The sequence below is a fragment of the Acipenser ruthenus genome, chromosome 46 (assembly GCF_902713425.1).
Source record: "Acipenser ruthenus chromosome 46, fAciRut3.2 maternal haplotype, whole genome shotgun sequence".
NCBI classification, from domain to species: Eukaryota; Metazoa; Chordata; class Actinopteri; order Acipenseriformes; family Acipenseridae; genus Acipenser; species Acipenser ruthenus.
In genome coordinates, this window is record NC_081234.1 from 393,377 (window position 1) to 405,671 (window position 12,295).

The following is a 12,295-nucleotide window of genomic DNA, read 5'->3' on the forward strand; positions in this document are numbered from 1 at the left end:
CCTGTTCAAAAGGGGCAAAATAAGAACAAAGTAGCAAACATATTGTAAAGCATGATCTAAATTCTAAGTAACCAAATAACTTTATGTATATATTTTAAAGGTCCAACAAGTGGATACACAGGTCGTTTTAAATAAACCCTCTGAGAGGTAAATATATATATATATATATATATATATATATATATATATATATATATATATATATATATATATATATATATATACGCAGTGACCCAAATCCGCTTATAGAACGCACTTTGCGACCCAGGTCTTTCTTTGACCTTTTTGAAAACCGTGCCCACATGCGGGACGTTTTAGATCAAGGGCAAAACTAGACTGGTTTTGAAGTCTCGTTTTTCTTAATAAAATCAAGTTTGAAATTCCTTGACATAATTAAATAACAGTTTAGTAATAAATAACTTAATTTTAGTCTTAAAAAAAAGAAAAAAAAAAGAAAAAAAATACATTTAATTAAAGCTTTGTAAAACAAAACTAAACTGCGCTAAACTTGATTAAAATAAATAAATAAATAAATAATAATAATAAGTAATTCCATGTAGAGGGGCTGGCTGTTTCAGCACATGATAAACTACGAGAGTTTTGTATTGTGCCTTCAATTTGTAAGTACATTATACACTGTAATATAATAAAAAACAGATATATTGTAGAACTAGTCAACTAGTGTTAAACGTTTGTAGTTTATAGGAAAATAAACTTATTTAAAAATGACATTGTTTAATACAATCAGCATGGAATCAGAGGACTGCAGGTCACCACTGAACTGTAAGCAAGACAGCACACATGAGAGGAGACATAAAACCTGGAAACAATAGGCCTACAGAGAGTGAACATGCAAGTGGCTGGGGATGGTCCCACTCATTCTAACACAATCCCGTGACAGCTGTGGCTGAAAGTTATCACCCTATAGAATGAACTCAACTTGCAACAGTTTGTATTCTGCCTGCTATGACTATCTAAACCTGAAACGAAAAAGACCCGCAGTAATGCACCCTCACCAGCTACTCTGTGCTATGTATGACTTTCCACCATGCAAGCGAAACAGTTAAAAGCATGTCTGGGACCGTGAGATTATCATAGCTACCAAACACAGGATGATCAGCCAACCCCTTTCTGAAATATGCAAACCTGTTTAACTTGGGGTTGGGGAACTAGACCACTTCAACAGCAGGTTTTTTTTCTGTCTAGACATTTGCATGCTGCTGTACAAACGAGAGCCTCACGTGTTTGCAGATCCCGATACGATAAGCAAAACTCAGGGAGCGACCCTCTTTTCCCTGCCTTCGCATTCAGCAGCTGTGTGATCCTGGCTCCAGGACGAGGCGCCGTTGTCCTGCTAACCCCCTTGGAGGACGTTCCTTTCCTACAGAGCGTTTTGTGAAACCTGCAGCCGCCGATCTGCAGACCCTGGAGCTGCTCCCTCGCTGGGCGAGCGGATCTCCCCGAAACCCAGCTGTGGGTCTTCGTGGAGGCTGGATTTCAGAGCCGTACGCTTGGAGGCTTGGTGGTCCAGTGGTTAAAAGAAAGGGGCTTGAAACAGGAGGTTCCTGGTTCAATACTGACTCACTGTGTGTGTGTGTGTGTGTGTGACCCTGAGCAAGTCACTTCACCTCCTTGTGCTCCGTCCTTCGGCTGAGACATTATTATTATTATTATTTATTTATTAGCAGACGCTTCGCATTCACTTGTGGTTTAACAGCCATCAATGATCGGCCAATAAAAAAGAAAAAAAACAGAAGAAAAACACCCTAAATGAACTCTCCGTCCGATGCTGTCTAGGAGGCTCGGTAGTCCAACGGTTACACCAAAGGGGTCTTCAACCAGGAGGTTCAAATCCCGGCTCAGCAACTGACTCACTGTGTGTGTGTGTGTGACCCTGAGCAAGTCACTTCACCTCCTTGTGCGCCGTCCTTCGGATGAGACGTCAAACAAACAAGCTATTAGAAGTGACTCTGCAGCAGCAGCAGCAGCAGTTGTTGATGATGCAGAGTTCACCCCCCCCTAGTCTCTGTAATCTGTATCAGTGCCAGTAATCTTCACTGTGGTGAGGGGTTGGATTGGGTTACCTAGATGCTGAATCACTGGAATCCTTTAAGACCTGGCTTGATAATAGTCTTGAGATTAACTAACTACTAGGAACCGGGCAAGCACCGACGGGCACAATGGACTGCTCTCGTTCGTAAATTTCTACACCAGCTGAAACGTTTGTGGACAGTGCAGTGAAGGAGGTTCCTGCTGAAATGTTGGTCTACTTGACTTAGTTTCTTGGGTGACCTGCAGTGAAATCCAGGTGTGTGTGTGAACGTGCAGATAAGAAAATAAAACTCCAAACCAACCACGGTTTAAGCAGCTTGCTTGTTTATTTAAATGCATAACTTACCCGAATTGCAGTTTACAATTTTTGATAAATCGGCTTGGAATACACAAGATAATTATTAAAACAAAACAGTAATGAGCTTTCTTGGTTCTCTCTTGGAAAGTCAATGCAACTGAGCAACTAAAATGCCCGTGTGTGTTATCTGATGCACAACATACAACAATGCAACAAAAGTGGCCCTTCGTATGAGAATTCCAGGAACTCATTTTATCAGAATCAGCTCCACACACTGCTGAATATATTCCACATAATGGGGATCAGTCACTAGTAAATGAATAGAAAACAGCAAAATAGCAAAATGTCAAAAGAGGAGCACAAAACTAATCGAACCCAAATATTAAACCCGTTTTTAGGCAATAAAATCTAGCGGTCTGTTAAATCCTCCTTTTCTGTTCATGTATTGCCTGCGAAAGAGAGAAAAACAGCCAACTAAAATATAGAACCACAAGGACACACATGCATTACATCATATTTTCTAACACATTACATCATTTCTAACCAATCGGAGAGCTCGTCTCCCTGCAGTGGCGCACCTGATGGTTTGAGGACTCTGACTGGCTGTTGCAGACTCTCTGTTGCACAGGGAGCCCCTTGGAAACATATCTCCCCCCCCACCCCACCAAATGTGCAGCCAGACAGGACTGTGTACCAACGTGAACACAGCAACATTCAGAGGTTGAGCAATTACACTACATTTCTAAGACAGCATCCCAATTTAAGATAATACATACTGTGTTGAAATGAACTGGTTTTGAGGTACAAAGCGACATGAACTGCAAGGATTTAGCAGGCCAGGATCTGTGGAGTTTCTATCTTTTAGCGAACGTCTAAACGTTAGTCGTTAGTGGGGCTGAAAAAGTTTAAAAAAAAAAGGTAACATAGTATTCAGGGATGAAAATAAGACTCCTGTCGCATAGCAGTCTCACCCATTCCAGGTTTTACTACGAGCTTGATTTGCCACTGTGTATAGGTAACAAGCTCAGGTGTGTCATAGTAAAACCAGGAATGGATCAAACTGCTATGCAGCAGGAGTTTTATTTCTATCCCTGAAGGCATTTATTGAAGACAATTCCATTGGATTAGAAGTAGTGACAGTAATACAGATATCGTGAGTCGATGCAATGGGAGTCTCACTTGCATCCCTGTAGTGTTTTACTAAACAGGAATGTTTAGAGACTACCTAGTTCCTTTGGAATTTCTTCTTTCCCCAAAACCTGACCATCGTCAGCAAGGCAGGACTAAATCCACTAGCCAGGGTGGCTGTGTGTTAAAGTGAACTTTACACACACTACCCAACCCTCCACGCCCAAATCCTGTTTCTAGTCCCCTGCTAAATCGAAACTTTTGCATCTTGTTTCACAAACACTGGATTCGCATTAATCTTGAGCGACCTTGCCTAAGGTAACATCAGGGTAGCCCAAGATTAGCGGTAATCTGGGTCTGTAAAACGTTAGGAATAACGTAATCTGCTCAAACAGCAGCTGTTTTGTGGGTTGGTCTGCATTGTAATCTAATAAAAGTCTTTATTTTTAGGGCAGGAGATGCTTCTTCACAGAGTGGTGAGGGAGGGTGGAATGGGTTACCTAGCCATGTTTGAGGCAGAGTCACTGGGATCTTTTAAGACCCTTTAAGAACTTGACAAAGTTTTGAGATCAGCTGCTAGGAAGAGGACAAGCTCTGATGGGTTAAATGGCCTCCCTCTTGTTTGAAAATGTTCCAATGTGTTTAAATCACCACAGCGCTGTATATAATCAGAAAGGGGGTACAGGTCAAGCACCCCTAATGTCTGCTTACAAGAGAAACAAGCTGCAGGGATAGCAACAAGACTCCTATTGCATAGCAGTGTCACCCATTCCAGGTTTTACTATGCTTGATTCACTCCAGTGTATAGGTAACAAGCTCAGGTGTGTCTCATTGAAAACTCTTAGTGAAACCAGGAATGGATCAAACTGCTCTGCAATGGGAGTCTTATTTCCATCCCTGTGCTGACACCCCCGCCCCTGCAGTACTCACCTGTATTTTCGTTTTTGTGAGACGTTGATAGCATATGCATTAACTGACCCTTCACATTTCTTTCCCTGTCAAAAAATAAATAAATAAAAAATTAGAAATCATGCAGTCAGCGACAGTGAGAGGGCGCCACCTTGTGGACACAGGCAAGGGTGGGTCAATTTTTTTCAATTCTTCAAATCAATTCCCAGTCCTTTTTACAACACAGGCTTTATGAAGCAAGCATGTACACAGCTTGTGAACACCACGTGGTCGTGCGATTGCATGCGTGGCTGACGAGCTGTACAGTCCATGCGTTTCACAAGTTGTACAGCTGTTTGCTCAACGAAGCCCGAGTCCTGATAGGAATTGATAAAATGGGATTTTAAAAAGGAAATGGAATTGATCAAAAGGATCTGACCCCCACATCAGACATTTTCTAAACGTATTATCTTCAAACTTCGGCTACTGCACATTAATACAGTAACACCTCTACTATCCTTGTGAGCAGGGACCCAGGAGCGTACCTCCTTCAAGACAGAAGGAAACCCCTTTACCTCACTAGATCTCTTTAATGGAACTGTGACTGAACCAGCAAAGTCCCATCGAGATTGAAATCACTTCTTCACTCGGGTCCCACCACAGCTGGATACGCGATGGATTACTGTATATAAAAAGGTTAAGTCCCGATAAAACCTGATTTACATAAAACTCAAAACAGCTAAAAAAAAAATAAGCACTGAAAAATGAAATGAACAAAAACCAAAAAAACTGAAGCCCTACATATAACACAGAAAACACAAATTCAAGTGAAAACAATGAACATGAATAAGTTGAAAAACTATTTAGGGGCATCGCCCAAAACCAAAGCTTGTCTCGGCAACACTGATGTCAACTTCGTGTTTGAGCTCCTTTAGAGGGATCAAGAGAGTGCGTTTCAGCACCACCAGGGATGGGAATAAGACTCCTATTGCATAGCAGTTTTACCCATTCCAGGTTTTAACACGAGCTTGATCAGCCACAGTGTACAGGGAACAAGCTCAGGTGTGTCACAGTAAAACCAGGAACTGCTGTTCAATGGGAGTCTTACTGCCACCCCTGAATTGTGTTAGTCGCCTAATAAGGAATGGCAAACGTTGTGAACAGAAGTCTCTCTCAGTTTAGCACTATGGAGAGCTCCACAGTTTTGGATGTGTTTCCTAAGAGACGTTATCTCCCTATACAATGGGAGTCTTACTGCCATCCCTGTATTGTACTTGCGACCTACGAGAAGTCTCTCTGTTCTGCGCTACGGAGTCTGTAAGAGTTGTCTCGTGCCTGCACCCACCTTCGTTGAATCAAAGCTCCCAAACCCCATCAGCTTCATCATTTCAATCTCCTCCTCCGTCTTTCCTTCCATATCCTCCTCTGAGAGAGAGAGAGAGAGAGATAGAGAGAGAACGTTTAACCAGCATGTTTATTTTATGAGCATCCTGCTTTGATTTGCACATTGATTCAAACAGTTTCATTCTCCGAAGTTTGAGATCAAACAGCTGCTAGGAAGCGGACGACCTCTGATGGGTTAAATGGCCTCCCTCTCGTTTGAAAATGTTCCACTGTGTTTAAATCATCACAGTGCTGTATATAATCAGAAAGGGGGTACAGGTCAAGCACCCCTACAGCGTGTGAAAATGCCATGCAACAGCAGGGATGGAAATAAGACTCCTATTGCACAGCAGTTTCACCCATTCCAATTTTTTTTATACAAGAAAAAAAAGCAAATTTACTGTAGTTGGCTTTTATAAGGGTATATTAATCTGTATATCTCTGCAAAGTGAAAAAGCTTCAAAATGACGAACCAAATGTGTCCACAGTGCTTCTGATCAGACTGTATGGAGGGATTGAAGAGGACTTAACATAGAACAACAGTGACCCCCAGTGGTCATGCAGTTCAATGACAACACAATGGTTCTGTATTGTACTAAGGGGCAACGGTAGCACAACAGGACAGGGATGGGAATAAGATTTATTGCATAGCAGTCTCACCCATTCCAGGTTTTACTACCAGCTTGATTAGCCACAGTGTGTGTAGGTAACAGGCTCAGGTGTGTCTTATTAAACTCCTAGTGAAACCAGGAATGGATCAAAGTGCTCTGCAATGGGAGTCTTATTCCCATGCCTGTGGTGTGGCATTGCTTTATCTAAAGTAAGGAAACGAATGCTAAATCAGGGTATGAGGAAATAAAGGCTCCAGCCTCAATCCTGTCCGCCCTGGCGCTGTCACCTGAAATCTTGTGCTCCTTCACTTTCTCCTTGGGTTCTTTGTCATCTTCCCGTCTGTCTTTCTGTCTCGAAGGGGACAGAGAGCTGGACCTGGGTCTCCGTGGCGACCTGAGGGGGGAAATTACCAATAATGTTAAAGTTTAAACAAAAAAACTTAAAATTATACAACATACAGTACAGACTGTTAATGTTATTCGGTGCAGTGACTTTATTGTGCTAATTAACAATTGACATCACGAAGATGCTGCAGAATGATCTGTCAATCTCAGGCAGGTGTTGTGACTCTTGGTCTCCCGGTTGGTGGCTCTGTCATTGACAGAGTGTGTCTGGTTTTACCGTCTCGCCAGGTTTGAAATCGCTGGCTGTGAGCACCCAAGACAGCGAGCCGCAGCACGCTGCCCTAGTCCAGCCTCCAACATGCCGATCGCACGAAGGCGCTGCTCTCTTGACAGACGTGGCAAATTGTTTGTTTTTTTCTGTGATTTTCTTTATTTTTTTTTATTCAAGCTTGCAATTCAACAGCTGAAATCACTCCATATCCAGCGTCCAATCAACTGTCTCACTAATTAGGTGATTAAGTGCAGATGCTTCAGTCATAGTCACTCAAGCATATCATGGTCAAGGATGAATGATCGAGTGATTAAAAAGAAACCAAAAACATTTCGTCAATGTCCATCATTTATATACCTTAATTTTTTTTCGAAAATAAATGTGTTAGAATAGTGATAAGTTTCTTTTGATGCTCGGTATAGATGGACCCGTTTTACTGTATTTAACAGGGTTAGTATAGGACTCCAGGGACACTGGGACAGTTCAGGCTTTTCAACACCCTGCAATGCATTCTGGTACATTACCTGTCTCAGGTACCTTTCACAGCAGGACTACACTTCCCAGAATGCATTGGGGTTGCGAGTTGAAAAGCCTGAACTGTCCCAATCTGTCTTGGTGTACATGGAGGTAACCCTAGTACCTTGAACCAAAAGTAATATTTGAATCCACTTAAAATAAATCATATTCTTCTTCCTTGCTGAGAACTGAACTTCTTTCTATACATGCAATGTGTGAGCAGCAGTATCTGTTCTTTGTGAAGTCAGGAGCTACTGACTGCCTGCCAAGTCAAGATAAGCAACACATATTCAAGGTCTGTGTAGGAGACGGGAGAGAGAAGGAAGATTTGTGGGAACGGTCAGCGCAACCCGCTGCGTCGCCCCAGCCGAGACACAAAGCAAGGCAGATAAGAAAAAAGATTAGAGAGACAGACTTGGAGGACAAAACACAGAGCTGGCTGATCTTCTGTTGAAGGACAGACGCCCGTCGCCTCGGCTCCCACTAGAATCTGGGGCAAGTACTGTTTATTAAGCAGACGCCTTTATCCAAGGCGGCTTACAGAGACTAGGGTGTGTAAACTATGCATCAGCTGCAGAGTCACTTACAACTACGTCTCACCCGAAAGACGGAGCACAAGGAGGTTAAGTGACTTGCTCAAGGTCACACAGTGAGTGAGCCAGGATTTGAACCGGGGACCTCCTGGTTTCTTTAACCACTGGACCACCCAGCCTCCTAGAATATCCTTTTTCAAGTGTTATACTTGCTGCTTACATATCTGAATGCATTTATATAGAGGATCATAATAAAAAGCGACAATTCTGACAAACTTTTATTGTTCCGTTTTCTTCCTTCTTTCTACACCGTCGTACACGTCCTGCTCCTGCTGCCGTCATCTTGAGCTAGTATTTAAAAATAAAAAGGCTACGATACCGTTTGTTTAAAACTTTGGCCGTCCATTTCCAAAGTGTTGCAGAATGCCGGCGTGTAGAGGGGCTGGATTATCAGTCAGGTTTTGCTGTGCACGATGCGATGCTCCCGGAGGGCTTTTCCCTTTGAGAGGCGGGTCATAAACTCACCTGGAGCGGCGCCTGTGGGGGGAGCGAGACCGGCTCCGCCTCCTGTCCTTGTCACGTGACCTCGAGCGCTCTCTCTCCCGCCGACGCCTCTCCCGCTCCCTGGAGGCCGAGCGAGACCGACGACGCTCTGAGAGGGACAGAGAGATTCAGAGTGAAACGGCATCAGCAATCATATGAAAGAAAATACGTTGGTAATGTTAAGCCAGTTTGCTGGAGGTGACTGTCATGAGTAGAGTTGTTAAGGCAATTGCGCTTGGCCTTTGGCTTAGAATGATTGGAGTGCTAAAGCATGTGTAAGAATGTATTTGAAAGGAGGTCTATGGTAAAGAATGAACCACAGTAACCTTGTAACAGAGAGTAGTAAGTGGTTGGTTGCACCTGCATGGAGTAACAGCTGAATAACTCATTTCTATTATAATTAGTAAGATAACAGAAACACACTGTAGTCACGTACGCTCTGAACTGATAAGAGTATAAATAGCTGGTATAGAGGCAACACACACAGAGAAGTTCCAATACCTCCAGATCATCAGTAATAGCTGGTATAGAGGCAACACACACAGAGAAGCTCCCAATGCCTCCAGATCATCAGTAATAGCTGGTATAGAGGCGACACACACAGAGAAGCTCCCAATGCCTCCAGATCATCAGTAATAGCTGGTATAGAGGCGACACACACAGAGAAGCTCCCAATGCCTCCAGATCATCAGTAATAGCTGGTATAGAAGCGACACAGACAGAGAAGCTCCCAGTGCCTCCAGATCATCAGTAATAGCTGGTATAGAGGCGACACAGACAGAGAAGCTCCCAATGCCTCCAGATCATCAGGACCATCTGTGTATCAGTCTGAGGCTGTCTCTCCAGGGGTTCAGGTAATCTCGTCAATTGCCTGTCTCTGTTCATGCTAGCAGCACGTATTGCATCTAAACCATAGCGTTCCATGTAGAATGTAATGTGGGCATTTGGAACTAATAAATGGCAAGCATTGTTAAGATTTGAAACAGGGTCTGGTCTCATCCTTATAGCATCACTAAGTAGTTAATTCCAGGTTTACCTTCATTTTTAACCCTTACAGAGAAACGTCTACCTGGGTTTCAACAACTCCCTCTCGTGATCGAAGCCCAGCTAAATAAACCATCTCTCCCCTACAACTGCAGGGAAGGATGCAAGACTCCCATTGCATTGCAGTTTGAACCTGTTATCTAGGCTAATCAAGCTCGTCTTAAACATGGAAGGAGTGACACTGTGATGCAATAGGAGTCTTATTGCCATTATAATTATTATTTATTTCTTAGCAGATACCCTTATCCAGGGCGACTTACAATTGTTACAAGATATCACATTATTTTTACATACAATTACGCATTTATACAGTTGGGTTTTTACTGGAGCAATCTAGGTAAAGTACCTTGCTCAAGGGTACAGCAGCAGTGTCCCCCACCTGGGAATGAACCCACGACCCTCCAGTCAAGAGTCCAGAACCCTGACCACTACTCCACACTGCTGCCCCTCTGCCATCCCATCATTACATATTCACATTAGTAAGCCTACAGACTCAGGTGAGCTTGTTGATTCTGTGATAGAAGCGCGGTCGGTTCTGAGTGGATCTGTAGTTGCAGGGGTCCGATTGCTCCATCTCTGGCACCTGGTCGTTTCAAGAACCAAACGAGGTATTTTTTAAACCCAGGACTGGCTGCAGGGCTATTGCTGAATTCACGTTAGATGAAATTACGTTATTTCTACGCCTGCCTCGCTTTTAGGTTCAACTCCGAACCAGACACACCAAATAAAACACACAAATAAATCATTAAAACTTTTATGGTTGTATAATTAAATACTAACGTGCACCACAGATAATCATGTTTCACATCGAATCGAAATCTACAAAATGATCAAATCCAGCTCAACACATTTTAAAACAAGCCCTGTGCGGTTAAATCAACGTTTTGTTTTTAAATCGGGTTGCCTTGTGTGTGTACATCCGTTTGATGTAAATATTATCAGACGAATAAACATATTTCAAAGCAAACCTAAAAACAACGAGTGTTAAACTACTGTGAGTTACTTAATAACAAACCGGTAAACCGTGTTTTAACGCGGTCCTGTCTTACCAATAATAATAATAATTATTAGTACAATGTCGTACTAACCTCGCCTCGGCGCCGGTGATCGACTCCTGCTTCTCCCCATCTCTCAAAGTCGTATTAAAACCTACAAAATATATCAAACAACTTCTGTATTTACACCCTGAACCAAACACAACAAAACGATCACGGAACTCGCTAAAAACAAATCCTGCACCCGTTTAAAACATCCCCCTGGCAACAAATCCAACACTCACTCGTTCCGCGGTTTCGTTCTCTCAGCCCTCTGGCGCCACCTACCGTGCGGCGGTTGTTCGTGACGGTAAAATGCACAGGTAATCTCATCAATTGTCTGTTAATGCTAGCGGCATAGCGGTATCTAAACCATAGCGTTCAATGTACAATGTAATGTGGGTATTTGGAACTAATAAATGGCAAATTGTTAAGATTTGAAACAGGATCTGGTCTCATACTTATAGCGTAACTAAGGAGATAATTCTCTGTGCGTGCGTGCGTGCATCATCCCCTGCATGCAGCACTGCCGGCTGCGGCTCGGCTGAAGCGCCAGTGTAACCTGCGGATGTTCCTAACTGCGGATCATCATCAGACTCCGCTTCATTGAGTCCTACACTATCCTGGCCACCGGCTCCCGCGGTCAGATATGGCTGAATAATTACGGACCCCCGTTTTTCAGCACTGGTTAATTGTATGTTTGTGGGAGCCCCCCTTTCCAGTGCCCCTCATAGTTTTTTTTTCTTTTTACTAATTTGTCTTGAGCACCGGCTTTAGCGTCATAATACGTTTTTTTCTGATGTCTGCGATATTCCTGGTCGCAAGTCAGTCGCAGCGCAGGCTGTGTTGCGTCTGCACTTAGACAACAGTTAGCCCTGAGCGAAAACGGGGCCAATCTGTAGAATATACTGTAGCATTTACTGAAGTGGGTTTAGTATCCTGTGGTACCTGCTGCAGAACCATAGTGTTGTAGTCTATTACAGAACTGTTATCCTGCATTACAGCATAGTGCTGTACTGTACACTGCAGTATCTACTATAGAATGTGGTTTATATTGCACGACTGTATAAGACAGCAGTGGGCTAATATAGAACTTTACTATAGTGTGCACTGAAGGGCTGTATTTTAGCAGAGATGACAGTAATTGATATACAACCATACATTTGTATTATACAAATCAGCCCTATGAAATCCACCAGTGCAGGTCCATTCAGTGGATTCTCATAATCACATTGGTATAAAACCGAGAGTTTATATTGTGTTATATATATGCATCCCCCCCTCCCTTCTTTGTGAGGGTCTGGAACCAACTCCCCAGTAATGTTGTTGAAGCTGACACCCTGGGATCCTTCAAGAAGCTGCTTGATGAGATTCTGGGATCAATAAGCCACTAACAACCAAACGAGCAAGATGGGCCGAATGGCCTCCTCTCGTTTGTAAACTTTCTTATGTTTAAAAAGGAGGCTGTGTGGTCCAGTGGTTAAAGAAAAGGGCTTGTAACCAGGAGGTCCCCGGTTCAAATCCCACCTCAGCCACTGACTCATTGTGTGACCCTGAGCAAGTCACTTAACCTCCTTGTGCTCCGTCTTTGGGGTGAGACGTAGTTGTAAGTAACTCTGCAGCTGATGCATAGTTCACACACCCTAGTC

At 43.2% G+C, this 12,295-nt stretch overlaps 1 protein-coding gene across 1 annotated transcript; it reads right to left on the reverse strand.

The window, feature by feature from the left end:
* Positions 1–2,354: 2,354 nt before the first annotated feature.
* Positions 2,355–10,875, reverse strand: LOC117397881 (U4/U6.U5 small nuclear ribonucleoprotein 27 kDa protein). Its single transcript, XM_033996819.3, has 6 exons — positions 10,701–10,875; positions 8,551–8,677; positions 6,648–6,754; positions 5,712–5,791; positions 4,409–4,473; positions 2,355–2,799 (listed from the first exon to the last, which is right to left on the reverse strand). The coding sequence occupies exons 1-6, from the start codon at positions 10,738–10,740 to the stop codon at positions 2,745–2,747; spliced, it is 474 nt and encodes a 157-aa protein (XP_033852710.1). The 5' UTR covers positions 10,741–10,875; the 3' UTR covers positions 2,355–2,744.
* Between the last annotated feature and the right edge of the window lie 1,420 nt (positions 10,876–12,295).